General features: G+C 33.8%; 1 protein-coding gene across 1 annotated transcript; it reads right to left on the bottom strand.

Annotated features, from left to right (window-relative positions):
• Window positions 1–183: 183 nt before the first annotated feature.
• On the bottom strand, window positions 184–27,655 carry LOC136810634 (cGMP-dependent 3',5'-cyclic phosphodiesterase-like). The gene is made up of 31 exons (XM_067067201.1): window positions 27,534–27,655; window positions 27,160–27,326; window positions 26,353–26,442; window positions 25,438–25,547; window positions 19,246–19,379; window positions 15,606–15,674; window positions 15,149–15,204; window positions 13,347–13,406; window positions 12,386–12,458; window positions 11,576–11,628; window positions 11,151–11,225; window positions 10,670–10,711; window positions 10,380–10,445; window positions 9,682–9,733; window positions 9,082–9,184; window positions 8,688–8,799; window positions 8,075–8,114; window positions 7,659–7,795; window positions 7,041–7,101; window positions 6,817–6,898; window positions 6,589–6,623; window positions 6,210–6,325; window positions 5,507–5,584; window positions 5,074–5,199; window positions 4,479–4,549; window positions 3,832–4,042; window positions 3,463–3,585; window positions 2,974–3,073; window positions 2,521–2,672; window positions 1,788–1,894; window positions 184–1,441 (listed from the first exon to the last, which is right to left on the bottom strand). The coding sequence occupies exons 1-31, from the start codon at window positions 27,556–27,558 to the stop codon at window positions 1,351–1,353; spliced, it is 2,817 nt and encodes a 938-aa protein (XP_066923302.1). The 5' UTR covers window positions 27,559–27,655; the 3' UTR covers window positions 184–1,350.

Here is a 27,655-nt window from a genome sequence, read left to right as displayed (position 1 = left end):
CACACTGAATAAAAGATTGATTTTTAGTCTTCAATTCGAAAAATTAACACACTTATTTTAGATTGTAAAACATAACACATGATTAAGTCATAAAATCGCTAACTAAAAAGTTGAGAACTATCAAAAATTTTGAAAAGTTGACCAGTTAAATAAGGGACCTAAATAAACAAAAAAGTTTCTCGATTGATCGAATGATTTCTTCGGATAACTACCACTAGTCATCTTGTTTTTTCTCTCGAATGATAAAATAATGATGGAATAATATATACAATGGAAAACAAACGGTTGTTAAATATATACAAATTTTCTCATCTTTCTTCTCTACGTATAAAAAACCTACGTGCTAATAAAATAATTTAACTTTTCTTCTTCCATGTTGCTCTTGTTTACAGGGAAAAAAATAAACATTATTGTGCCAAAAAAAATTTTAAGCTCTTCCAGGGAAAAATGACCTTCTTGAAAACAAGTACTATGTCCTTACTTCGCCAAAAAGTGAATAAAGTTTCCGTGTTTTATTTTAAGGGTCCAGAGCTTTGCTGATGAGAGAATTTATACAATTTAAAATACTTTTTTTCGGATAGAAAATTATAATCTACATTTCCCTGGAAGAGCTAGCTAGCTGGTAAAACGAAAATTTTCAAAACATAAAAGGGCAAAAATATATTAAAAAATAATTTCTTGTCGTTATAATATATTGGAAGCAAAAAAGTATAAATACATAGAACACCTATAAATAGTTTTAGAACAAAATTCTGTGCTTTCCTTACTCTAACAATTGATTTTTGATTCTTGCCACCGCAAACAACCGTGACCGAGAAAGGGTAGTACGCAGTCCACGAAAAAATGCCAGATGAACTACAGACCACTCTCAGACGCAGACTTTGATTTTTGAACGTTTCGAGAAAAAAAATCGACTTTGTCTTATCGTCACTATTATACACCCCCTTCTCACTGGAAAAATTGGCCAAAATATTTTAAAATAATCAGATAAGCAAATCCTCATTGCAAAATATTGTGCTAGTTTTTCTATCCCCACTGTATTTTCTGGTTCGAAAACAATGGAATTCGAATCCCCAGTCATAAAAACATGGGAATATCAATCCCAATCGATTTTTGATCTGTTATTTACCCCCACTGGCTAAAAAAACCCTACTGGGTCCGTGAGAAGGAGGTGTTATTATATTTCAAGGCTTGATGATTGTTAAAAGCATTTGAAAACATGTCTTCCAGAGAGAGTCTTCTCGTGTCTTAGGCATTTTTTTCAAAGCTAACTTCAAAACTAATTCCTCCAAAAAATAAAAGAAACCTACACAGTTGAAGATACATATTTGATATAAATATAAACTATTATCAACCCTCCTTAATTTTGGACCATTGGTTTTGATTTTCTTTGATATTACCCAAGATGCAATTGGTTTCTGGAAAGAAGTGGGACAGTTTCCTAAAAACAAACAAACAAAATATTTTGATTATAGTTTGGCCAAAGACTATCACTCAAACCCTCCACGACAGGACAAAAGTCGAAATCAAGTGTTCTACTTTTTCCGTGGAATATAGAAGTCTGTTTCAATTTTATTTGTAATGGAAGCACTATTTAACTGTATCAAGCATTTTTCACTTTTATTTTTCAACCAGCTTCGTTAAGTTAAAATATAAAATAGGAAAAAGAGGGTTACATTTTCAATAAATAGAAAATAGAGGGTTACATTTTCAATTCACTGTATTGAAGATATGATTCCCCCAATCTACGGTAACTTTTCACCAGATGCAGATGACTATAAACTTACTCATAAATAGGATATGCGATATTATTGAGGAAGGAATATTGAAGATCTGGAATGCTTGCCAAATCCTTATCCATCATCTTAACTGGTTGATAGCCCAATGATTTTTCCTGTAAGATAAACCGCGAACGTAATTTCAAACAATTTCTTGGCACTGGCTAATAGCCTAAACAGATAAATTTATAAATAAATTGAAAATCATCAATGTCCTTCTACATCTACAGGCCTAGCAAGCGTGCAGCGATTTTTCCTTCAAGCCCCAGGTTTCTCCCAGTCCCACTAACTCCAAAAAAATTTTCGAAAGAAAATCAAAAATCTTCGAAGAAAATTCGAAATGTCAAAAGTGCGCGTGGGAAAATAGAAAAAAAGCAACATTTCTTGCAACATTTACTTCCGTGTAAGACACATGTTCAATTACATGTGTAACAAACAATTCCTGAATTCACAAAACTGTCTCATGGTTGATTTTCATCCATCTTTGTGCTTCTTTTCTCCCAAAAATCTTCTTTGTTTTACTTTTCTTACTGCTCTCAAGCTAACGTCACAAGGCAGCGTCTTCAAAAATTCTCAGAAAATCGAGACAAAAATCGAAATCACTGTACGCTTAGTAGGTAGGCCTGTAGATTTAGAACGTCATGAAGTCATTCCATTCATTGTATGTTTCCGAGAGCAAGTGCTCTCTTGTACAGACTTGAATCAGCTGGAAAAAAAAGAATATGCATACGAAGATGATTACCATTTCTCCTTGTGAGAAGAATTCTTGGTATAACAAATCAGAAACTTTAACAGCACTCTCCCAAGGTTTCGTTTGATCTGACAAATCAGAAGTCGTCATGAATAATGACAACAAAAGTTCACGGTGAGCTGCTTCGTCTTTTTGTATTCCAGCTAAAAAATACAAAAAACAAGAAGTTTTGATATCGATTTATCAAAGACTTGATTCTTGTTCTCCGTTAGTTGTTAGAAAGTAATCCAACGACTCTAGCAAAATATTCTCTCGAAAAAGCATTCGCTGAAAAGCTAATATATCGTTTTCGCTAAAAAGGTCCGTTTTAAGTTAAATTTTAAAATCGCTCTCTATATGATTGAGTATAAACTTCGTTGAGATTCAGATGTTAATGAGTTCAACAATTCTATCGAGAAAAAAAAACATAAAGTTTAAATCCAAAGCTTTTTATAGCGTACTTACTGGAAGCGAGTTCGTCCAACTGCTTGGAAATCTTGAAATGGTTGGCAAGATCAGTGGCCAAGATCATCTTTTGCATCAAATCTAATGCTCTTTTGTAATCCTGAAAAGTCGGTTTGATTCATGTTTTAAATCAAATGCAAAGAGACATAGCCGCAAGTAAATTTGAGCTAGTGATATGGTTAAATTACTACCTTAAAGAGGTAAAGTTACTCTGGAAAAGTGAAATTTAGCTGTGACAAAGATTTTTTAAGAAGTGACGAAGTTTTACTGTAAACCATAGATTTTAAAGTGGAATCCCTACCTGTTCAAAAATAGATGTTCTATCCCCGTTAACGATTTTCCTTTTTCAGTTTAACTACATTATTTGGTAGGATAAAAAATTTCTGATGAGACAACGGTGTTTAGTGTCCCACTTTTCGACTTTTATTTGACCGTAATATGGATAGGGCTTTAAGCTGATAGACCACGACGATAACATAATTCACTTACAGTGCTTGACAGGCTTTCGAAGACATTGTTGTGTTCCGTTTGAACGATACACATTGCTTGTGCGAAATGGTGACGTTCTAACACTGAACCAGCTGAACTGTATAATGAAGCTAACACGGATTGCTGAAAGATAAAGGGATTTACATTGTAAAATAATCGGTAAATCTAGAACAAAATGAAATAGTACACGAGTACCTCTTTAAGGTATATATTTTTTAATTTTCTTGGCAAGTTTTCTTAAAAAATATCAACCGTCGGAATCAAACATAATGTCCATTAAGACTAAAAATGTAAAAAATCATACATTTTCAAAATTTACTTCTTTGCGAAATATGTTTGATAAAGTGGGATTTCACCCATAGGACTCACCGATGATATTTGGAAAGAGTTATTGGTTCCTCTGTGATCAATATCATGACATAAACAAGAGACCAGAAGGACAAACACCTCCAAATCACTTAAGTAGTCCAACGCGTTTGTTTTCTTTAATAAAGTGTATGAGAAATGAGCCACAGTCCACGCATGCGTCCAATTGTGATATGGAACGTCACGATACCCTCTTCGAACTGTTAATATAAATCTAGAAAAAGAAAGAGCCCGCTTATAGTATTTATGATAAACTATTTTATGTTCAAAGAAAGGGGCTTTGTCTCACGTATAACGTTGCGTAGTACAGACCCTCTACGGAAATGAAGATTCGTAGATATTGGAACTGTTTACAGACACAACAGTGGCACTCGGTGTAATTGAAAATTTTTCCCAATCGTTGAATGAGATGTTGATTACCATAATTTGGGAAAAATCCTTAACAAAACTTTTCTCTATTTATGTTCCAAAGTCCTGATATTCAAGTAAAGTTATAGATATGTCTCTTAGCATTAAAACAATAGAATTTTAACTTAAGAACCGTACAAAAAAATAGATATCTTAATTGCTTTATGTGGAAGTTGACCAAAAACCTTAAGCCATATGATTATCTTTTTGACTTTTGGCTTAGCTTAGAAATGATCATATACCTGACTAAAGTTGATTCTGAAACTTTCCAACGTTTGATGACATTGAGATCATTGAACATACTCAAAACAACCTGGAGAAAGAGAGTAAATTATAAATCAATAAAAACGGTGAAAAAAAAGTTCCACATGACACTGGCAAATCGACTCTGACTTACAAATATAGATAAAAAATTATCAATACATCTCCTTGTAAAGTTGCAAAGACTTTACAATATAGGAACAAATCTAGGTTAAGTTCATTTTAACGGGATTAATTTGAATGAAAGTCGAATGGACTTGGGTCATGGGATGATATTAATACAATGGAGTCTCCATAAATCGAATCTGCACGGGGAACACAAATTTGTTCGAGTTCAGGAAATTTCGAGTTATAGAGTAAGGTTTATAAAGAATAGACGATATCGGCTTCACATGAAAACTCAGATTTGACCCCCGAGAATTCCCCACAATGCTTTGTGCGGAAATATTCGGGGGTCAAATCTAAGTTTTCAGTTTTCAGTTGTTAACTGAAGGGACAATAACTTTTTCGAGTTAAGGAGATATTCGAGTTAAAGAGACTCCAATGTAAAAAGTCATCAAATAATCCTCATTATACCTTTATGCTGTCAGTTTCAGCGAAAGAGATTCTTGGCATGAAACTGAATTTATCCATATCCGGATGAAGAGAATCTTTCGTTGGCATGGCAACCTTCACATAACTGTCAATTTCTTCTTGTGAGACCTGGTAAGCAGTGAAAATGAAAATATCGTGAAAAAATATACGAGTAACCATAGTTGGCATAAAAACCCAGATCACTATTGTATTAAGTTAGATGTTACTTTTTCTTTGCAAATAAAAAAGGATTCGTGGACTACATTTATTCTCCAACGTTGTCAGATCATTGGACCGAACCTGATGGACTCATTGAGAAACTATTCATCTTCATAACACATTGAATTCATAGAATTCATAGAAAATATTAGAACCACTTTTCATATACTTAATAAGAACAAAATTTTAGTGTAGAGCTATTTGTGTAACAACGTACCATCATATGATAAAGCATAAGTTCGTTGGCGAGTTTGCTTCGTTGTTTTGCATCAGTGGCTTTCTTGTAAAGCAAACTCTGGACAAGTAAATGATAAAGGTGACAATTAAATCATACTCGTTTAATATTGTATAGCCTTAAGTTATATTCTCTGTTATGATATAGAAAGGAGGCACGCACCTCTATGCTGACAAAGCAGAATCAAACAAAATAATTTTTCAAAAACTGTGCTCGTACGTCTCGGAAGGTAGTCTAGCAAGGTAGACGACTAATTCAGTAGAAATAAAGCAAAAAGTAATGGAGGGATTTATCAAATTTTAGTCAATTTATACAAACTAAATCCCGTAACAATAACCGTATCATCATTAAACGCCTATACTATGTATTACATGCATTATAAACGACTCTAGTCTGCTCGGGAGGGGGAAAAGTTTCTATTGTTTTGAAATGTTGTGTAAGCACATGATCATCAAGGTATCTCCTGATATATCCTGATACTTTAAATGATGTCCTTTACACAATCCATGTGCTTCAATAAAGTAAGAGATTGAGATGGCTATGGACTCTTTTTTTCTGGAAGATGTCAATATTTTCTCACTCCCAATAATTCAACACTGAACCGCTGAACCGAGGGTTCAAACTATAGTAGAATGAAGTCAGTATAGAGAGTTTACAAAACTTTGAACACCAGCATACTACATACCTGTACGAGCGAAAGACCAACAAAAATCGCAAATCCTAGTGTCCGTTCTTCGTCGAATTTCGTAAAACAATTCCCATTTAATTTGTTACATAGTTGAGCTACACCGATAATTTGCTCTGTAACCAAAGATAGAAGTAAACATTTTTAGCACAATTCGCCTTTGAATTACGTTTGAGGACTAGTTTACAAAGTTTTACAAATTATTTAGGTGGAAACTTTCTACCATTTGGAATTTTGAAGCTTACAAATAATAGTCCTTGATATAAATTATTTTTTATTCTTTATCATTTGTATAGAAAAGACAAGCAATGTTTACTGGTCATTTCACCTTAAAGGTTTAGTAAAGTTTTGAATGGATGAAATGAAAGAAGAAACTCACCAGATACTGAGCGAATAGGAAAACATAAAATATGCCTGGAAATAAAAAGAAGAGAATGTAATATTCAACTTTGGGTAATTTGTATAAACTGTATCTTTCTCAGCACACTTTTTTATGTACAACGTTGGAAAGATATTTTAAAGAAAATTAATCTAACAGGTTAATTATTTCTGGAAAAATTTAAAAATTGAGGAAGAAATAACTTTTGAATCCGAAGTTAGTTTTTACCTAGTTTTGAATCCAGTCTTTTGGTCGACTTCTTTATAAAAGAGAGGGTGTGAGTAAGCATCCTTGATATTCAAAGTTTCGCCTGAAAGAAAAAGAGAAATTGATAGACAGGAAATATCTTCAGGTACTACTCTGTATCAATAATATGCACTTTGATTTTGTGTCAACTTCATTAAACCGTAAGAAGGGCTACGGAAAGTTTTACAATAAATAATTTTAAGTACCTGTCGTAGCAACGTAACCAGCAATACCGTTCGTTATTGGGATACGTATTTCTGAAGAATTCTGGAAAGTGAAAATACAATTCATTAGTTTCAGAAAAAGGAATTCAATGTATAAGATATCTAAATATATACACCCCTGTATCAGTGAACCGGTCAGAATTGCTTCAGTAAATGACCCGGTGAAGAATATAGCTAAAATGGCCTTATTTTAAGCCCCGCTGAGATAATGAGTAAACCCGGCAAAATCAATTGAAATTCTCTGACCTGATCAAAATTTGGAAATTTATGATCTTATTCCGGTCGTCAAAATCGAAAAAAATACATGTCAAAGAATTCTAGGACAAAGAGCCGCAAATGCTTTAAGAGAAAAACTTCTCGATCTGGTGAAAATCTCGCTCACCTCAGTGAGATCTCAATTTTAAACCTACTGAAATTATGCTTTTTTCAAAACTATCCCGGTGGATTTCAAAATTTCACAGGGGTCATTGAGACAGGGATGGATATAATCTTGAAATACAGTGAGGTAACAGCTATTGTGCAAAGATGAACTGGAATAATAACACGCACCTACATGCTACAACTAGACTTTTACTCAAGAGTGGTTAACACATATTTTACCTCCGATTCGATGCCGTCAAAAACTTTAGCGATCAATTCTCCCCTATTGTGATCGACAAGAAAGAGTGAACAGCGTTCAGCGTTAGTCAAGTTGCGTGCTTCCTCCATAATCTTGTGCAGTAAAATGGACACATCGTCTGTGGATTAGAAAAATGTAGTATACCCTTAGTATATGTCACACCATGGTAAGGATTGATGATCAAAAAGATTTTTGGAGTAACTTATGATCAATTGAAAATGAATGTTGTAGACTTGATCATGAATTCTATTGAGTATTGAGAACGCTCAGAAGACAAATCGAATACTTAAGATATAGAGTTATGACTTATATCCCACGTTCTTAAAAACTCCTCGTTGAAAATTAAAAAGGATTTGCGAGGATATTTGAATTTCTATGGTTAAGAGATTTAACTTACCTAGATGGCTAAATAAGGTTTTCGAAATTTCTAACAAACTCTAAAAAAAAAAAAACAGAAAGAGAAATTGTTTACTGGCTGAAACTTCAAGGAAAAAATCTAAACATCCTTGATATTATTGTCAAAAAAGGTCATGTACTTGACCAGTCTTAGTCTCTTATGCAGCTCTGGCAACCAATCAATTTGCTTGGTAATTTCTCAATTGTTAGAAAAATCATCTATTAAGAATGGGCTTTTCCAGAAAAAAACCGTGCACCCCCTGTTGAGGAGGTCCATTTCCATTCCAAGGGGGTATGGTTTGAAATGCAGTGGAATTCCATAGCAGTTGACAAAAATCCGTCAAAAATAAGTGGATTTCCATGGGGGTAATGATTGAAAATCTGTAAAAATTCGGAATTCCAGAGGGGTATGATCCTAAATTTGCCTGGAATTCCAAGGGGGTAGTTCACAAAAGGTTGGAGCTCCTCAACAGGGGGTGTACGGTTTTTTTCTGGAAAAGCCCAATTGTCCTCCTTAAAAATAATTTTTGTAACCGTTAATGGCGTCAACACACTCTGAACTAACAGGTTGGTAATAAGACTCAAAACACTTAACAGTGAATTCATGAACCAACCTCGTTTTGACGTTGTATAATAAGTTGTGATTTCCAATCTAAAGCATTACAAACGATATGTCGACAATTTTTCACCACCATCTGCATGAGTTCTTCGTCGAGTTTGGTGAAGCTATAGTAAAAAATATATAAAATTGGTCGAATAGCAGAAATAATTTGAACACATCAATATTTTTTTCCATAGAAAGTATTTTGTCGTCTTTTGAGTTTGGTTTGAGGATTTTCAAAAAGAACTACGAAGGAGATACGCCCCTCCGTGTATGCGCATTCATTCAAGTATTTACCAATGGTGTTATCTTACAAAGAAACTTCGACGTAATATTGCGAACGGATTATACTAACGCACGATAAACGTACAATCCCCTAAAGCTTTATTGGAAAAGGAAATTCTCACCCAGTTTTAGCACCGATTTTGTTGAACAAGCAAAACAAGGCTATGACGTCATCGCCAACTTCAGAATAGGCTGGTACCACAAGTAATTGTTCGATGTTGATGTCTAGGAAAAGGGTAATAAAAAGATGAGACTGATAATTTAAAGCCAGTATATCTATTCATGAGTCTGTTTGCTTATTCTGCAAAAACATTATACAGATTCATTAAAAACGCAGACAATTCATTCCAATTCTTATTCGATACTTTGCAGTCAAAATATTGTCAACTCTCTAGTTATTAAAATGTTATATTAAAGTGAAGACATCGAAGTGTTGAATCGAACAATAAGCTACGTCATGCGCTATCTTTTGTTTTGATGATTGGTTGAATTTAACTGCAATCTTTATGCAAGCTCAGAGTATTTGAAGCAGCGATTCAGACCTCGGAAAACATAATGTCAATCTGGCTTTAAGATTTTTTATTGTCGTTATTTTCTGAGGCATTTAAAAAAATATAGAAATTCAAGTCAAGAAATTTGGCGACAAAAAGGGGATGCAAAGTCAATTCAAAAATAAATAGTTTATGAATTTCAGAACTGTACTTGGTGAATAAGAAACGTACCAACTGATGCTACTTCTTTTAATTTTTGTAAATCTTTGTCGATCGGAGAGTCCTGAAAAGAAATACGTATGAGTTAAAAAAATCAATGAGATTCAGAATTATAGAACGAACACCCCAATGTTCGTAGCGCTGAATGGATTCTTTCTTCTACAGGGTTTGAATTTTTTTACAGGGGGAATAGGGGTACTGAGCTGACGGGTACGAACCACCCGACTTTCGAACCTACCTTTAGCGTGAATAAAAAAACACAAATTAGGAAAATTTTTGTTTTTTTCCGACCCTTATCGGGACTAATTTGACCAGATTTCAAAAAGTTGATTTACTCCCCTTTCTTCCTGAGATTTTCTGAGGCTGAGATTTTCTGATTTTTCCAACCCTAATTTATAAACGAAACATCGATATACCTTAAGGGAGTAAAATTGAGAGGATGAACAAAAAAAAAAAATTATGAGGAAATTTAATTTAGCGGGAACTTAGTTTGGCGCATTTTGGCCAAAACCACCAAATTTTTATTCTGCCAAAAATTCTTGCCTTTTAGGTGGGTTCGATTGGTTGATTCTGAAAACAGCTCTTTTTCATGGAAGGCGTGAAATACGAAGAGGGAATTTCGATGAAAAACACTGATGGGTTTCAAATTTTAAAGTTAAGTTATTTTTCATGTTTGAAAAGAAGGGAGAAAATTAAAGAAAATCTGATACCTTTGTAATTAGCAGTGATTGTACTTTTGATTGGGAGTATAAAAATAAAAATCCACTGTTACATAGCTGAAAGAGAGAGTAGATAAAAATCGGATCAATAAAAATGTTAATGGAAATTTGAAACGCAGAATTCGTACAATTTTCCAAAACGAGATTTCCATAGCAGAGAAAAAGATTTATGCGAGATCCCTCTGTCTTACTATCAAATGCAAAAAAGGTATCTTCTAAGGCTGCTGATAAGAAATTTTAAAAAGAGATATTTAGTTTTTATGAAAGCGGCGAGCACGTACCTCCATCCGATATTCTTTACCAAGCAGTTTGTCACCAAATGCCTAAAGAAAAGGGAAAGTGAAACAAATCAAAAGCTGCAACAGCTCTTAAATAAGTGAGTAGTCGATGTAATTTCTCACTCCCTGCTATGTATTACTACACGTTTTTTTTATTAGAACATCTAAAATTTTTGAAGCCTTCGGATGTTCTTAACTTATTCAGTTTCAAGCCTAAAAATGTTCTTAACATGTTCTTATTTTCCTCATTTTTTATGTATTTTTGTCCATTTTCTTAAGAAATTGGCTGTTTTAGAGTCCGTAAAGCCTTAAAATGTTCTTAAGTTGTTCTTAACATTTTGGCCATTAGAGCCTCATGTTCTTATATAGTTTGTTCTTATAAAAAAAAGTGTACTCCCAAAGAAAAGCACTGTAACTTATAGATTGTATAAAACACACTATAATATGGAGGTAAACGTGTAAAAATGTATGATATTATTCATACCTCGGTATAAAGTTCATCACTATTCTTGTTAATCAGTAATACCATCCCCGATTCTGCGTTCAGTGTTTTGGTCAACTGAAATGAAATGGAACGAATGCAAATGAAATAAACCGTTGAGGGGACTAATTTTGGCAGAACAATTTTTTGGCGAATTTGGCGAATATTGACAAATTATATCTCGCTAAAATCAGATTTTACCAAATCCAATTTTTTTTCTGCTTTGCTAAAATGAATTTTAACTCCTAATCAAAGCACGAAAAAGGAAAAAAGAACCGATTTACCAGGTAGCCATTCGCAAAAATAAGTTTTTACAATTTTTGCCCCTCTCCAAAAATTAATTCCCTTAAGGTAATGTTAGAAGACGGGAATGACACCACGACAGGTGAATCAATTCCATTTCAAAATAATTGCATCTAAAAGTATACCTTATTGATAATGCGTCTTGACAACTCGGCGATGTCCTTCGTAAACAACGAACCTTGGAAAAGAAAATATACTTAAAATAACCTACAAATTTGCTATTGGTGATAATATTTTCGTTTCAAGGTCATTTTCAACTGAATTGTGGAAATCTAATCCAGACAAAATATATGAAAAAAGTTAATTCGCGAAAATAAATCCAGAAAGTTTCACAAATTCTTAATCTCGCGAAATAAGTAGAGGGTTGCCGAGCATTTTTAGATGGTGAAAATATCATCTACATTTGTTCGTTCAGAAAAAATAAGCGGGGGGGGGGGTTGGAAAAAATCTCAAAACTTAATAAGCGGGGGGTTGGAATAAAAATGTCCTGGGTGGAAATTTTTTGAAAAGGAGACTAATACAGCAGAATTGGGACAAAAAAGGGAACCTTCAAAAATATTTCCCCAAAAATTAATAAGCGGGGGGGTTGAAATAAGAATGTCCTGGGTGGAAAATTTTCGAAAAATTAATTAGCGGGGGGGACGGCTATTAGGTACCCAAGAGTACGAAGGGGTCTAAAAGAGTACTTTTTTCATTTTTCCAGGAGGTAACAGTTTATTCTAAAATTTCCAGGGGTAAAAGACTCATTTCAGTTCGCCCACCCTTACTTTTAAGGTATGAAAAGAATTTTTCCAGGGCTTCTTTTGCCATTTTCCAGGGGGTATCCACACAACTTCTAAAGAATCTTTTTTTGTCTTAAAAAGGTTCGTCCCCCCCATGTGTGGAAATTTAATGGAACAGCCCAATGTCCGATAAGGATATAATGAATGAAATACCTAAATCGCTAAGTAGTAGAAGCCGTTGTTGATTCGATATTTCGGTCATGATTCGTCGATATCCTTTCGTTAGCTTTTATAGAAGAAGAAAGAAGAAACACAATTTAAACATGGGTACAGTTGTGAGCAAAAAATCTTCGGAGTAAAACAGCGCAAAATATAAACTTGTAAAAGGGTTTCCTTCTGTGTTTATACAATCAATTGATAGATAAAGAAAAAAAACGATATGAAAATAAATCTTGAAGGATAGATAGAGGAGATTCTTGATAGAGTGATACATGAAAAAAATATAGCGATTTTTTTGTTCTGTGTTTGAACAAAACAATATTGGTTTATAGACTGTTTCACTTATTTACATTATGTTGATATATATTGGTATGAAATCAAGAAAACTACAATTTTTTTTCTTTTTCTTTTTGATAAAAAAAGACATTCAAACGCTAAACATGACTATAGGAGAATGAAGAAAATTACTGGGAAAAAATGAATTTCTGATTAAAGAAATATCTAGATTCGAGTCAACCAAATTCCCGGTAACTTTGAAGTTACAAATGGGCGCAATATATTTAATGCACTAAAGTAAAAGATATCTCATCGGTTCTTTCACTACTAAAAATCATAGCCTTAAACTTTTTTCCAAACCAAAACCCTTAAGGCTAGAGTAGAATCTCTAACCTTTATCAGGCAAGAAAAAGCCATTTATTTCCCATCCAGAACGCGCCTAGAACGCGCCGCAATCACGACGACGGATTGTATCTAGCGGTTCCTTTGTTTTTGGGGACTGCATTTTTTGAAATATAGCTATACATTTTACTTTCAATCTGGCGTTTGTGTAAAAACCACGCGCGGGCGTTCTGGATTGGAAATTAAGTAGGTTCATTTCCCATCCAAAAGTTGTTACTCTAGCCCCTTCGGGGCTTTAAACTCAATGACCAAAACAAATAAAAATATTTTGACTTACATTTACAGTGATTTTTTCGAGGGCTGGAAGTAGTGTTGTAGAGCTAGGTTTCAATAAGAGCTGAAAAAGAAAATTAGAAAGAAAATAATCTCAAATAAAGAATAGAAGTAAACCTAACGAACAAGATGATACTTTAGATACTTCGACCACCCATTTTCTACATCTGAAGAAAAGGATTGATCAATTTTCTTCACAATTATAATAATTGTACTTTGTATGGAAAAATTCATAGCGTTAAAAGAAAATATGTGTTTTGTAAGTGAGCTATATATTATCAAAATTTAACAGGCTCAAGGCTTATTTTCTTTTCAAAATTTTTTATCATTTCATTTCTATTTCAGATGATAAATTCTATATGAAAGTTAATAGTATTCCAAGTTTTTAAGACATCCCCAGAATAATTTAAGCTTTGAGAATTGAGAAAGTGTGAAAAAATACAACCCACTTCGAATCATCTAAAGTTTTTTACCCTTTTTTTTTAGTTTCAGCTTGATATATCAAAAAAGCAAGAAAATTATATGACTATGCTGGATATAAGGATAGACTCTAAAACCCAGATCAGTAGAGACACAGTTTGTTTTTATGAGAAAATATTTTTCATAAAAAAAAGATTTAAAAAAAGGAAGAATTCTCTATGGTTTTTTTCCTCCATTTCTTTAAGCTATCGTTTTAGAATACAGGGAATAATAACTGTTTCGAGACCATTTTCAACAGATATATTAGCCTATCTATAAAGGATCCACGCTTTACAATATTACAATATTCTAAATTAAATTCACTATTGATTCCAAATAACATTATGAATTCCAAACTGAGAATTTTGAAGTTTACTTGCAGAGGAGGTATAGTTAATAAAAGTTAAAATCCAAAAAAATTGGACATAAAAATTGAAAAATGTGAGAGCAGGTGAGAGAGAGACTGCGATAGCACACACACGGTGGTCGAAGATTGCCCGTTCAAAATACATAGCTTCGGCCAGGTTTCTAGCTACCCCCAACAAAGTAAGGTTCCCCCAACAATTTAGCTCCCCCCAAAAAATTGCCTTGTGCTAGGTCCCATAACACTTCAGCCCCCCCCAAAAAAAAAACAACAACATTGTTCTCCCGCCCCCGTAGAGAGATGTCAATAAAAAAATATATGCGAGTACACGTTTTTTTTTTAATTAGAACCTAGTTTATAAGAACATATAGGCTGAAATTCGTCGAAAAATTAAGAACATCTTAAGAACATGCCCAGCCTCAGTTTGGAAAAAAATGACAAGAAACTACAATTGTTTCGTCTTTTTAAGCAGTTTTAACCGAATTTAGGGGTGGATCTTCAAAAGTCGAGAGTCAAATATTGTCCAAATTTTGCCAAATTTAAGTGCTCTTTATTTTGTATCATATTGTCGATTTAGAGTAGTCTGAAAAATTAAGAACGCATTTAAGAACATTTTAGGCTGAAAATTGCTAAAAAAATAAGCACATCCAGGCTAAGCCAAATTTTAGGTGTTCTAATAAAAAAAAACGTGTACAATACTGATAAATGAAAACTAAATTTTACTTTAATAGTAAGATAAGAGATCTTTTGAAATTAGCTGAACAGCCCCCAGAGTCTCACTCTGATCATCTAGGCTTCTCCCAACAATCTAGGTCCCCCAAAATATTTTGGTAATTTTAGCCCCCAGGTTCTTTAAAGGCCAAATAATTTCTTAGCCCCCCCCCCTCAAAAAAAAAAAAAAAGTAAGGGGGGCTGAAGCTATGTAATCATATTTTTGCAGATTTTTGATGGTTGTGGAAACGGAGATATAAGCATATACTTACAAAGACAAAACCGATATTCTCAGAACTTTTATCATCACTCAGGGGCCAACTAATAACTAAAAATAAAGAAGTGCAAAAAATAATTTTAACTGTTAATAATATAAAACCGATGGATTAGATAAGATAAACTAATGAATAAAATCTTCAAGATAACCCTATTGCGTTAAAACTATGATTACAGGACCCCTTAATTATCTTTTGGATTTGAAAAACAAAATTTCTCTATCTTTTTTCCTAATCTCTCGATCTTTTTTCCTCATCTCTCGATCTTTTTCCTCATCCCCGAGGCTCATTGCACTTTAGAAATAGTGAAAAAATAAAACTTCTCCATAATTTTTTTCACTTCAGCCAAATAGACTACCTGAAAGACCCCTAGAGCATCTCATTCCCGACAACGCCCCGCCCCACCCTAACCAAAGAAATTCTATTGTACTGAACAACTGTTTTCTTAATATACCTTTAGGGTTGCTTGATTTTCGTGCTTTACAACATGAAACAACGGAAGATGAAATAGAACGTCTTCTTTCTGAAAAAAAAAACATTATAAAATTTCAGTTCAAGTCTAACGGAAGTTTTATCGAGGTTATCCCTAGAAGTGTCCCTTCAAAAAGCATACTAATAGGGCGAGACGAACTTGGAGCAAAAATTCTCAAGTTATTTTTGTCTTTTTTAAATTGCTATTGCTAGATGAGAAACGATGTTTCTTTTCATTATCTCAAACCGGTGAGAATTGTTTCCAGTCTTCAGAGCTGATAATTCTAAAGGTATGTTTTGGCTGCCGGACCATGCTTAAGCTCCAAAGTGACAACCTGACATCCATATGGGCTGGAATGATAGTTGTATCTCACTGGGACCCTTAAATGCTTGAGAGTCAAGGCTGGTATTTAGAACCGATTATCATCCAAACTCAGATTCCAGATTCTGTAAATTATTTTCTTATTTTGATATTTCTGCTATTTCTGCTATTATATATTCTTTTAGATGCTTATAAACCGAGGGTCGGCAATTTCTTATCTTCATGCAATATTTGAATTAACAAAGTAACTAACAAATGCGTTGCCTTCTCATATTGGAATACAAATCAATTTAGGAAGACTAGGCGGTAAACTAGAAACATCAAAATATAGAAAAAAGTTTACAGCCTGAATATCCATGTTATTCCGGGGGTTGAAAACTTTCTGAAAAACGGAACTTCTATATTTTGGTACGGAATAAATCAAACCATCAAAGCTATGACCAAGACTATATAAATATTTTGCAGCTAAGAAATATTTTGCTAGAAAGAGTTGATAGATAATGCAGATAAATTCTTGAAGCAGATGTCATCCATCTACATTTACACCATTCAAACACCAGACACAAAATCTCCTCCCACTTACTCTAAAATTCTGTCAAAACGATCAATACTATAGTGTGTGTAAAATTTGCACTAGAAAGATATTACTCTACTATTGTAACTAACTAACGGTCATAGGTTATAACAGAAACCAGTTATTATTTTTTATTATGTCAATTAGTTCAATGTCAATTAGCATTAGACGTCATTACATTATGGAATATGCTGGTAATGCATATTGTTAGAATTACTTTCTAATTCCCTGAACGAAGAGAATTCAAGGATATGTTTATGTAATTTATTAATACAATGCTAACCGGCTACAGTATTCGTCCTGAGATAATAATCCAGGTTTTCCTTATTGACGGATGGAAAGATCTAAAGAATTCGTGGTATTCACAGCGTAATGTTTTATACGGATGCACCCAAAACGAGCCGGGTGTTTGACATCATTTATGGCCAGCTTGGTTTATATCTAATTAGCGTTTTTATTTGATTGTTGAGCAAATTTTGGAATGTTTGACCGTAAGTATAGTTAACGATAAAAGTTGCAAACACCCGGGTTATTTTGGATGCTACTCGATAAAACATCACGTCCGAGTAATGGACAGGTACGGAAAACTGTGCGAGGTTTCTTCTGACGTTCAGACCCTTTTGCTGAAGCCATCCTTAATCAAATTGATAAAAAACATACGATTCAGCACAAAAGGGTCATATTTGCCAGGCTTTCAAACGAATTCAGATAATTGACCGATAAAAGTTGAGCAATTAGACAATCAAATCAAAAACAACCAATTATTCAGGAAATTCAACAATTTGCAATTACACAAAACAAATAAAATAGAGTACATCTTCCATCTTTTTTTTATAGCTCAAGAAGTACTTAAGCCTTAAATGTTTTACCACTTATAATAATTATGGTGAAATTAACACATTTTAAGCGAGACAACCTTAAAAGTTATCCACGATAAACCTTTTCATAAATTACATCACGAGCAATGCTTGCCTCGTTTTCAAAATATTGCTAAGGTAATTGATTCCCAGAGAGGTCCATAAGTAAAGATCAAATACACCTTCTCAGCTGGTTACGACCACTGACATTTTTAAACCCTAAACCAAGCTATATCCACCATCTTTAATCGGTGTGGTACCGGTGTGTTAAAAAACCATTCCAGTGTTTAAAACTATCGTCAAAAATAGGGGTACATCATCAAGGGGAACTAAACATTTTTTTGAAAATACCTAAATCACATCACATACTTCCAAGGAATACCTCTGAAAATATTTTTCTCTAAAAACTTCTCTATCAAAAGATATAGCTCTTTATGTTTACAGAAAATCTAATCTTTTTAAAGCAATGCATATTTTGTTAGGGGAATAGGTCGAGCCATCTGTTTGACGTAAATACGTTCAGAAAGTAATTGGAAAAGCTCTTACTTTTAGTTGATAGAGAACCTTTAACTTTTTAGTGTAGCCATAACTTTTTATCCACAAATGGTTTAATCAAGAGACAGAATTCATTAAAAAGCCATTTTTGAGTGGAGTAAAACTATGTTGGAACTTTCGAAAACAAGTGAGTGAAAATGATTTTAGAGTCGATTGAAAAAATTGAACTTTTTATTGGAATAAGCTGAAAACCCCAAATTTAGTCTACGTAAAACTGAATCCTTCCTGAAATCAAAAATGATTTTACTATCTTCCTATTATTTCTTGTTCACGAAATATCAAGCTTTAAAGTTGATGAACATACAGAAAATTCATAGAAAATATGAACGATATGACGTCACAAACATGTGTATAGTGGGAGTTTATTTTAAACAATTTATACGTTTTTTTAAGAAGGTTTTATACAAAATAGAAAAGACATTGAGAGTGGAAATTATATTTTTTCGAAGTTATACTGTGTTGTGTAGTTCTTAGAGACAAAAAAAGCATGACCTCAAAAAATGTTTAGTTCCCCTTTAAAGCCATTCAATCTTTATATATCAATGTCCCCCGCAAAGATCCGACCATAAAATGCTGAGTCATCATAACAAATAAAAAATCGAGATTCAAATTTTATCGGGCCTATTATCAAGAATTCACATAATTAGTATAATTCTCTAAACGAATATTTTTAAACAAACGATTTTAACAAAGAAACTTTTCACAAATGAAACGAGAGGGGAAGAATTTGCAAAACAAACAAAAATCTCCCCTCCTTATTGATTTAAACTTTCTTTTAAATGCTACAATATAAAAGACTATTAAATAAAAACAGGAAGGGTGAGGGTGATATCTTCGGTTGTTTTGGAAGAAAAAAGTAATGTTTAAAAGAATAGTCGTGTGCGTGTGTGTGAGAGAATGCTTTCAAAATAGACGATGATTTATCGTTTAGTCAGGTCAGTATGCTGAATCAGCAGACCATGGTTGGATATTTGCGGGGGACCTCGAATACCCCTTAAAAAGCCGTATACATTCTTTAAGGAAAAGTATATCTAGCGGCATTTACACCGCTATCGAGTAGTACTACCATTAGGGTACCACTTTTAAAATCCGATTAAAAGATTTTTCTGTAGACTGTTTCCACGGTCTATACTCTATAAAGTTAAGTGGTTACGACACGAGGTAGATATGTATTTTACATTGTGATTTTTGAAATATAACTTTATTGAATTTGCTCTACGAAGAGTAAATGAGCACTCTTTTAATGGTTATTCAACGAACACATTATTCCGCACAAATTATATGACGGATATTGATAATAGAGTTTGAGACTTACCTCCCTTGAAATCAGTATCAGGGACTAAAGAGAAGATGGTTCGAAACTCGTCGTCAAATTCCAAACTAGTGATTTCGTTTCTTTGTTGTGGTGAATGTGCTTTGTTATTCTGTTCGTTGTTGTTATTTGTGCACCTGCAAAAAGAATAAGTCAAAACTCAGAATCGTGAAATACTTCGATTGTTGCTCTCTACTCTTGATGATGGAAAGAGTAGTCAGATTTGACTTCTCTCCAGACTTCCCAGACCTTGATTGAAAAATCAATGATTGAGGGCTAAGGGCTCTTGCATGAGCGAGGGAATCTTTGATAATTATTATTTCTGACTGTGGTCAGAGTGGTTTTGTTGCTTCTTTGTTTAGAAAAACTTTCAATTTCCTTGGTACAAGTTTTGTTATAAAATCATCCAAAATTTATTAAACCTTCGAAAGATCTTTTTCCCAAGGGTATTTTAGAGTCCACAAAGGCTCAAAAAGGTTCTTAACTTAGCCTTTAGTTCTTATTTACTTTGGTATTATAAAAAAAAAACGTGTATATAAACCGCCTGTGGCCTGTTTTTTCCGCTCAAGAGATGGTCGAGATTTCTCATTAAACACTCCCTGCCCCAAGTTGAATATACTACACTAAGGTTTAATGTGTCTTCCCCAGGGAAAAATATTTTCCTTTAGTGGCAATGTACTGTAGTAACATCAAAATTTGGAACGAACTTGCGATAGCTACTAGGAATTCATCAGATTTGCAGAATTTTATGCTAAATAAGATAATAGAAGAGTTTGTAGCCTTCAAGCTAACCAAATCTGTAAATAAAACTGTTGTTTCGGAGCATGAATTTCATAACTTCACTTGAACACTACACTGAAATACTTTCCACTTCATTCCCACTTCCCTGCAAAAAAAGGAAAGTTATTCTAGCACAGCGAATATCACAGTTATACTGAAACGATTCATTGATGGACCAATATCTTTCTAACAAGTCGCTGTTATGAGATGATTTTTCTTTCATATATAATGTGCATTTATACATTGAGCCAAAATAGAGTGAATAATTAGTAAAGCTTGCTATCTCCTAGGTGATTTCATATGATTGCTTGTATGCAAGCTCAAAAGCATAACAAATACTAGAATAAAATATCCATTAAAAGCAAGTCCATGCATATCTGCTGAGCTATTAAGTTCTTTCCTACTCTGCAATGTTTTGACTGTGTTTCGACTATGTTTACATTATAGTTGTTAAAATAAATAATAAAATCAATAATTTTTGTGTTATATAGGAAAAATAGTTCAAGAACATGGCTCTCCCCCAGTAAAAACGACTTCGCCAAATTCGAGCAATATTTTGCTTTCTGTAATCCAAGAAATAACCCCTTTTGGTATTTTTGGAATTACACTGTAAGTAACAGTTGAAAAATAAAAGGATCAAGTATTTGTCTCAATAAATAAATCTTGTTGAATTTTTGTCCCAATAGCCTTCTTGAGGAATTCCATTGCAACATAAAGGTGACGAGTATGTTAGCCAGTTTATTGCTTACAAATACCAATTATTAAGCTAAGTTAACCTTCTTATTATACCATATTATCATAAGATTATATTACATAATATGTACATAACACCGCAAAGTTGACGTCAAGTGTTATGCAGATAATGTCATTTGATATTATCATTTTGAAAAATGTTTTCAAAGAAAATTGATAAAAGTGCTTCCAAACCAAATTCCAAAGGAATAAACTTAACTTATTTTTGCAAATTTTCTCCTCTTATTAGCGAGTTTTTAATCGTCCAAAGTGTTATTTTCACTAACCAGAAAATAATGAAGAACTTTGCACGTTGTTCAGTAATTTTATAAAAAATAATAATAATAATAATAATAATAATGTATACAAGTTCAAGGCACACGAGGGCCTCTGAGAACCGGATCTTGATTACAATTGTCTTGTCTCGAATCTTTTCGGATGTTTTTTCCAAGCTTCGTTGAGTCTTTCTTTAAAGATTTTGACAGTCTTTGCCTCTACAACGTATCTTGGTAATCTATTCCAGTTTGGTATACTCCTGTAAAAGAACGAGTTGGTTTGTGCGCCTCGGAATCCATCTTTACCAAAATTTGGTATCAGCTCATCTTTGTGTCTCCTGTTCGGACGTGTTCGAGTCAATAATTTACTTGGAAGAGTATTTTTATCGTAGTAGTGGAGATGTTTGTATACTTGGACCATATCACAAAAGAGTCTCCTGAATTCAAGAGTGGGGAGGTCAAGTATGCGCAAGCGTTCTTCATAGGACATATCTTTGCAGATAGGCACGAGTTTTGTGGCGCGTCTTTGTACACCCTCGATCAAATTAACATACTTTCGAAGTTTAGGTGACCATACCGACTGAGCATACTCCAAGTGCGGACGGACAAACGAAGTATATAGTACTAGGAAGATGGATGGATTCAGATGTTCAAAGCTCCTGTTAATCACTCCTAGTATTGAATTTGCCTTCTTTACCTGCTTTGCAATATGCTCCTCGAATGTAAGTTCTGAGTCGATCACAATCCCAAGATCTTTCTCTTCAAAAACATGTTCAAGCTGATTTCCATCCAAACAATATGGATAGGCATGTTTGATGTCAGAGAATTTGCCAATAGTTAGTACGTGACATTTGTCGGGATGGAAATTTAATAACCATTCTTTCGACCACTTAACTAGCGCGTCTATATCCTGCTGGATGGAAATAGAGTCTTCGATAGTGTTGACCTCTTGGAAGATTTTGGGTCCATCAGCAAAAAGGAGTATAAATGATGATATCACTCTTTCAGGAAGATCGTTGATGTAAAGAACGAACAATAACGGTCCAAGGACACTACCCTGTGGGATACCACTAACCACGTGATCCGTTGTCGAAAATGATTTATTTACTTTCACTGATTGGGTTTTGAATTGGAAAGAAATCTGGTATTGACTTCAATAAGTTCAAGGAACTTGGTTAGTTTAGGCACAGAATGGAAGAAAGTGTCCAGCCAGTTGCTCATTACAGCAGTCTTCTTAGAATCAGCTAACCGTATTTGGATCGTAAGCATTTTGAGTCTGACAACCTCCTTGGTAAAAAAGTACGAAGAGAGTATCAACTTTTTTACCAAGGAGGTTGTCAGACTCAAAATGCTTACGATCCAAATACGGTTAGCTGATTCTAAGAAGACTGCTGTAATGAGCAACTGGCTGGACACTTTCTTCCATTCTGTGCCTAAACTAACCAAGTTCCTTGAACTTATTGAAGTCAATACCAAAGTCAATACCAGATTTCTTTCCAATTCAAAGCTAATAAGTTTAGAAATATCTGTGTCTGATCATTATAAGTTGACAGCCCAATCTATAAATTAACCGCTTAGGAACAGCTAATCCAAAGCTAACAGTAAATGTAAACATTAGGCTTCAAAACTTTAGCAGAAAAACCTTTATTCCTCCTCCAACAAAAGCTCACTGGTAACTTCGCCACAAAAAGATTGAGTGTAGATTGAAATTAAAAACAGAATTCATCTTGGATCCAATGAACACAAAGGAAAAGATACAGTGTAGGAAATTTATTGGGGCCAAATTCATCAAGAAAGTCAGAAAAGTCAAAAAATACTTTGTCCAAACATCCATATGAGAAAATGACACACTAAAATTTGTGTAATTTCTCATAGAGGAGAGGACAGGCTGTCCATATCTATCTCAAATCCTTATTAGATGAGAAAATAAATAGCTTTCTATTTTTGTGGTCCTTATAAAGCATTGAAATATATCGCAAAAAAAAAACGATATAAATGTTGAAATTGAAAATAAGGATTCGAGAAAAAAAGGGAATTAAGAAAATGTATGTTTTGGACCAGTAGGAAACATCCATAACTGTATTTTGTCGAATACAAAAAAATAGAAAGGGAGGGGAAAAAATCTTCAAACAATATCATTTTCCCCTCAAAATATATGAAAATTTTTGTCCCCATTTCTTTAAGCCATAAAATAATCAAGAATAATAAATGGAACGTTAGAACATTCTAAACAGAATCGATTAATTATAAAACAATCAACTGAATCTTGGACGACAATCAATTTTTAAAAGAAAACCACACCGACCACTTATGTTTGACAACAAGCTCTCGAGAGAAATTTTTCCCTTCTACTTGCAAAGGACACCATATGACAAAAAACGTCAATTCTATAGACATAGTAATCATAATATGCTTGATCAGCTTTTTTTCTTAATCTCGATGACGTTACGAAACATTGACGTTGGCTTGTACAATATGCAAAGTATTTCCTTCTTGTCAAGCATGTTAATGTAAGCATTCACTGGATAAAACCCTCTCCAAGACACATGGGTAGTTTATCTAGTGCCATACTCAAAAATCCAGCAGACCCTATCATCTTATCGCTTCTCATTTGCAAGTTATACGCAACTAAGTTTTAAAGTTTAGCATCAAATATCTGAAATCTTTTTTATAAGAACATTCAAAATTTTTTGAAGCCTTCGATGTTCTTTACTTTTAGTTTCAGGCCTGAAAATGTTCTTAACATGTTCTTATTCTCACCATTTTGTGAGTATTTTTTGTTTATTTTCCTAAGAAATCGGGTGTTTTAAGTCCGCAAAGTCTTATAATGTTCTCAAGTTGTTCTTAATATTTTGGGCATCGAAGCTATATGTTCTTTTATATAGTTTGTTCTTATAAAAAATGTGCAAGTAAAGTAAGTGAGTAAAAAAAATTTTAGTGAAGAGTTAATACAAGCTCAACCAAGTCTCAGACTCTGGTGCGTTTTGAGTTTTTCACCAAGTTTTGGTTATTCCCCCTTTTCAAAAAGATGATGTTACATCATTGCACTCTCTTTGTTTAGCCATGGGACTAAAAGAAAAACATAAAACCACTGACATGTTTAAGGTTGTATAGCCACGAAATAAAAAAACTCTTGCATGACCAAAACATAAAATGGAAATCGAACTTCTAAGAAATTTGCACTTCTCTATCAACACTGCAACGCAATAACTATTCATACGATAAAGGAAAAAGAAACAAACAACAAAATTCTTTTTGACCCTAACTTATCAAAAATCAAAAAATTTTATTCGACGGGTTATAAAATTCACACCCAAATTAGCTAACTTGATATTAGATATAGCAAACTGCTTTCTTAAATTTTTTAATTCATATCGTGTTTCTCAAAAAAAAGTGTGAACGTGTGAACAGAGCAATATCATCAAGTGTAGACGGTACCTTAGAGAGGCCACATATCATTCTGTATTTTGGCTACGTGAAGTGTGGTTACTATTCTTGTCGACGGATTTAGCACAGATGGGATAGATGATAAGGAAAGACCGACACATTTCTTACTGTTACAGATGTGTCTGATATTATGAACTAGGAATATTGATTATGACGGACAACGAAGGAAGAAACTTTCCTCTCTCTTCTACTGAACTTCCTTCAATTTTTTGTTGAATGATGAATGGTTGATTCAGGGTTCAGAACATCAATCTGGAGTAGTGCGTCAATCAATAATATATCAATCATTCAAAATGAATGTGAAGTTTTAGACACTCATTTCACGTGATGTATTTTAGTTCAGGGTTTGGATTTTCAGTGCTTATATAACTTGACACCACGCCGCAAACTAGGATAGTTATTGCTTGCTTTCGTTTTATTTTTATAAGTACAGAAAGCTTTATCTTAATTGGGTGTGAACCTCGCTCATACTCTATCTTACACCTATATCAAGCATTCCGAATGAAGAAGATTTTGCATTTATAATGCAACTACCCGTCCCGGTGTCGTTCGAAAAGACCCTTCAATATAATGCTCCCTTCACTCGCTTCCACAAACTTGAAGATAAGTTCATATTTTGGGGTGAATTATTTATCAAACAATTCTTGGGGCACTTCCTTTAATTCCGAAAGGAAAGCTAAGTAAAATATTTTATGTCACTCTCAAGGTAATTTACCAAAAAAACATGTATTTTCCGAGGAAAATCATAAAAACTATTGTAGCAGAAATTTTGACATTATATGATTTTACAAATTTGACCCAAGAAAGGTTGGAAAGACCTAAATTTTTATTTAGAAAGTGTCACCCCAATATGGATGAAATTTTAATGGTTTCTGTTCGGAAACGAATTTTCAGCCACTTTTTCAAGTAAGGGAGGGATCCCAAAGTCTGTGACACAGGGTCTAAAAAGGATTCCACATACCATTTTTGCATAAGTGAAGGCATGATTTTGATTTCATTATCGATTTTACCATTTCGAAATGACGAATAATCACCCAATACTGGGTTCTGGAAAAACGTGTACGATTGAATCTGAAAATCGAAATCATAGGAAAAATCTAAGAAAATCATAAAATACAGAAGGGAAATACCCGAGTATCTACTTATTTATTTGAGTTTATTTCTAGACGAGAGAAATATACAGCCCTGTTTTCAATGTAAAATTTCATGTACTTTCGACTGGAATCTGAGCGAACTTTTAGTTTTTGAGATAAACCGATTCAAACTTTGACCCAGTCAGAAATCAAAATAAAGTTTATCGTTTCGGATGGAAGATCAGATCAATCAAATCAAGACCAGATTTGTTAAAAATATTGATGACTTTCGAGACCGGGATCTCTTTTTTACACTTCGCTGAGACAGAAATCCGCCTGAGATGGTAGAATTTTGAGCAATGTCGATCCCGGCTATTGGTCTATTGTCATAAGAGTAAAGTGCGTTTGAGCTGTTGTGTGTGATAAAATAATATGAAAGCTTCGGGCGGATCTAAGGAGGGGGAGAAGGCGGACAGTGTGAAATTGAGAAATTTAATTTTTTTGAAAAATTAAAAAATCTCCACAAATAGATGAGGTTTTCACTGTCCTCAAAAAGAAGTTTTTTAAGCTTAAATTTGAAAATTTTGTTTCCTTTTTTTATCGATCTCAACCTAGACAGGAAGATAAACAGTTGAGTTCTCTCTTCTTATCAAACATAAATAAAATGCGGTTAAGTAGGGGACCAGCCAATATAATCAAGAAAATTTATGGAGGAAGGGGTTTTTGTAAAACGGGTAAACAGATAGATAACGTGGTTTTTGAATGACGTAGGTAAAGTGATGTAAAGGTGTCAAAGGTCTTACCAGATTAGTCTTGTAGATTTGCTGTAACAGTGAGTGAAGTTTTGTTGAAAGTTCTTCCAAATTTTCGGAAAGCTCGAATTCAACCAAGTTCTAAAAATAATTGAGAAAAACAGTGATTAATAGCATTCTATAAATCTAAGATTACGTGAACTTCTCAAAGTACTGTTGAAAGAGTAAGAAAGGTCGAACTAGGGCGTGGATTAGCGTAAAACGTTCTCCTAAGATCTTATGTTTTGTCGCCAGTTTGAAAAAGCATTTGTCGTATGTTTTTATTGGAGGGCCGTTCAGGGGCCGCGACACATTTTTCTTGCTATACCGTAAACAATGAATATAAAACTTGCTAAAAATGAAATACCGTGGTTTTCTTTTCAAACCAGGAAACGCCGACATTGAAAAGGGAAATACCGTCACAGCGTCAAACCCTATCACCTATGCTATGGTGAAAACCTTGCAGATTTAAAATCGACTTCACAAGTCGACCTCAACGACCCCCAGAGGTTTGCATGAACGCGTGAATGGGCTTTTTCACTTGCGTGAATACGTGAAAACTTTTAAAAAATTGCGTGAATGTGTGAATTGGAAAATTTTACGTGAATTGAAGTTCTGCTGAAGGCCTCCTTAACACTATACTCAGTGATTGTGTGTTTTATCCCAAAATAACCAGTGTTTTCGGTTGTCAAGACAATTAACTTTCACTCTAATCAAAATAAACTCAGCAAAATTGTAGATACGAAGTCTTTTCCACTGAAATTTAAATTAACGCTCAAAGTTATTAATAGTTTTAAGAATCTAAGAAGTAGACGAAACCTTATCATTTTCGAGCCTCTCTAATACAGCTTTCAATTTTCTTTCTTCTGATTTTCTTCTCTTGTTCAGTAACTTATCTTCATCATGGTCATGTGATTGATTGCAAGGTCCTGGTGTTGCACCGGTGGTTGTTTGATGTCCTTGCTGTTGTAAATTATGTTGTTTACCTTATAACAAAAAAGAACCATTTGTTGAAAAGGTTAACACATGTCACATCGGAGTTACCTAAGCCAAAGGGGCTTAATTCTTCCTACCAATAAAAAAGGAAAATAACCTATTTCCCCTAACTTTGGTAATTTCAAAAAAAGTTTCTGAAAATCAATTTGGAAAATTACGTTAAAAGCCCCGAAAAACGAAAGCGAACGTCTTCTTACCTTCTAACAGAGAATGTTTTTCCATGCTTGCGATACGTAGCGCTCAAGCTAACGCCTTTATTAATAATAGAATAGCAACATATTGCCGTTGCCTTCAAGTATTACCTGTCTAGGTTTAAAAT

Source organism: Clytia hemisphaerica, unplaced genomic scaffold, assembly GCF_902728285.1.
Source record: "Clytia hemisphaerica strain Z4C2 unplaced genomic scaffold, Clytia hemisphaerica genome assembly, whole genome shotgun sequence".
Taxonomy (NCBI): domain Eukaryota; kingdom Metazoa; phylum Cnidaria; class Hydrozoa; order Leptothecata; family Clytiidae; genus Clytia; species Clytia hemisphaerica.
The sequence above is the reverse complement of the archived record's forward strand: the minus strand, read 5'-3'. Positions and strand labels throughout refer to the sequence as shown.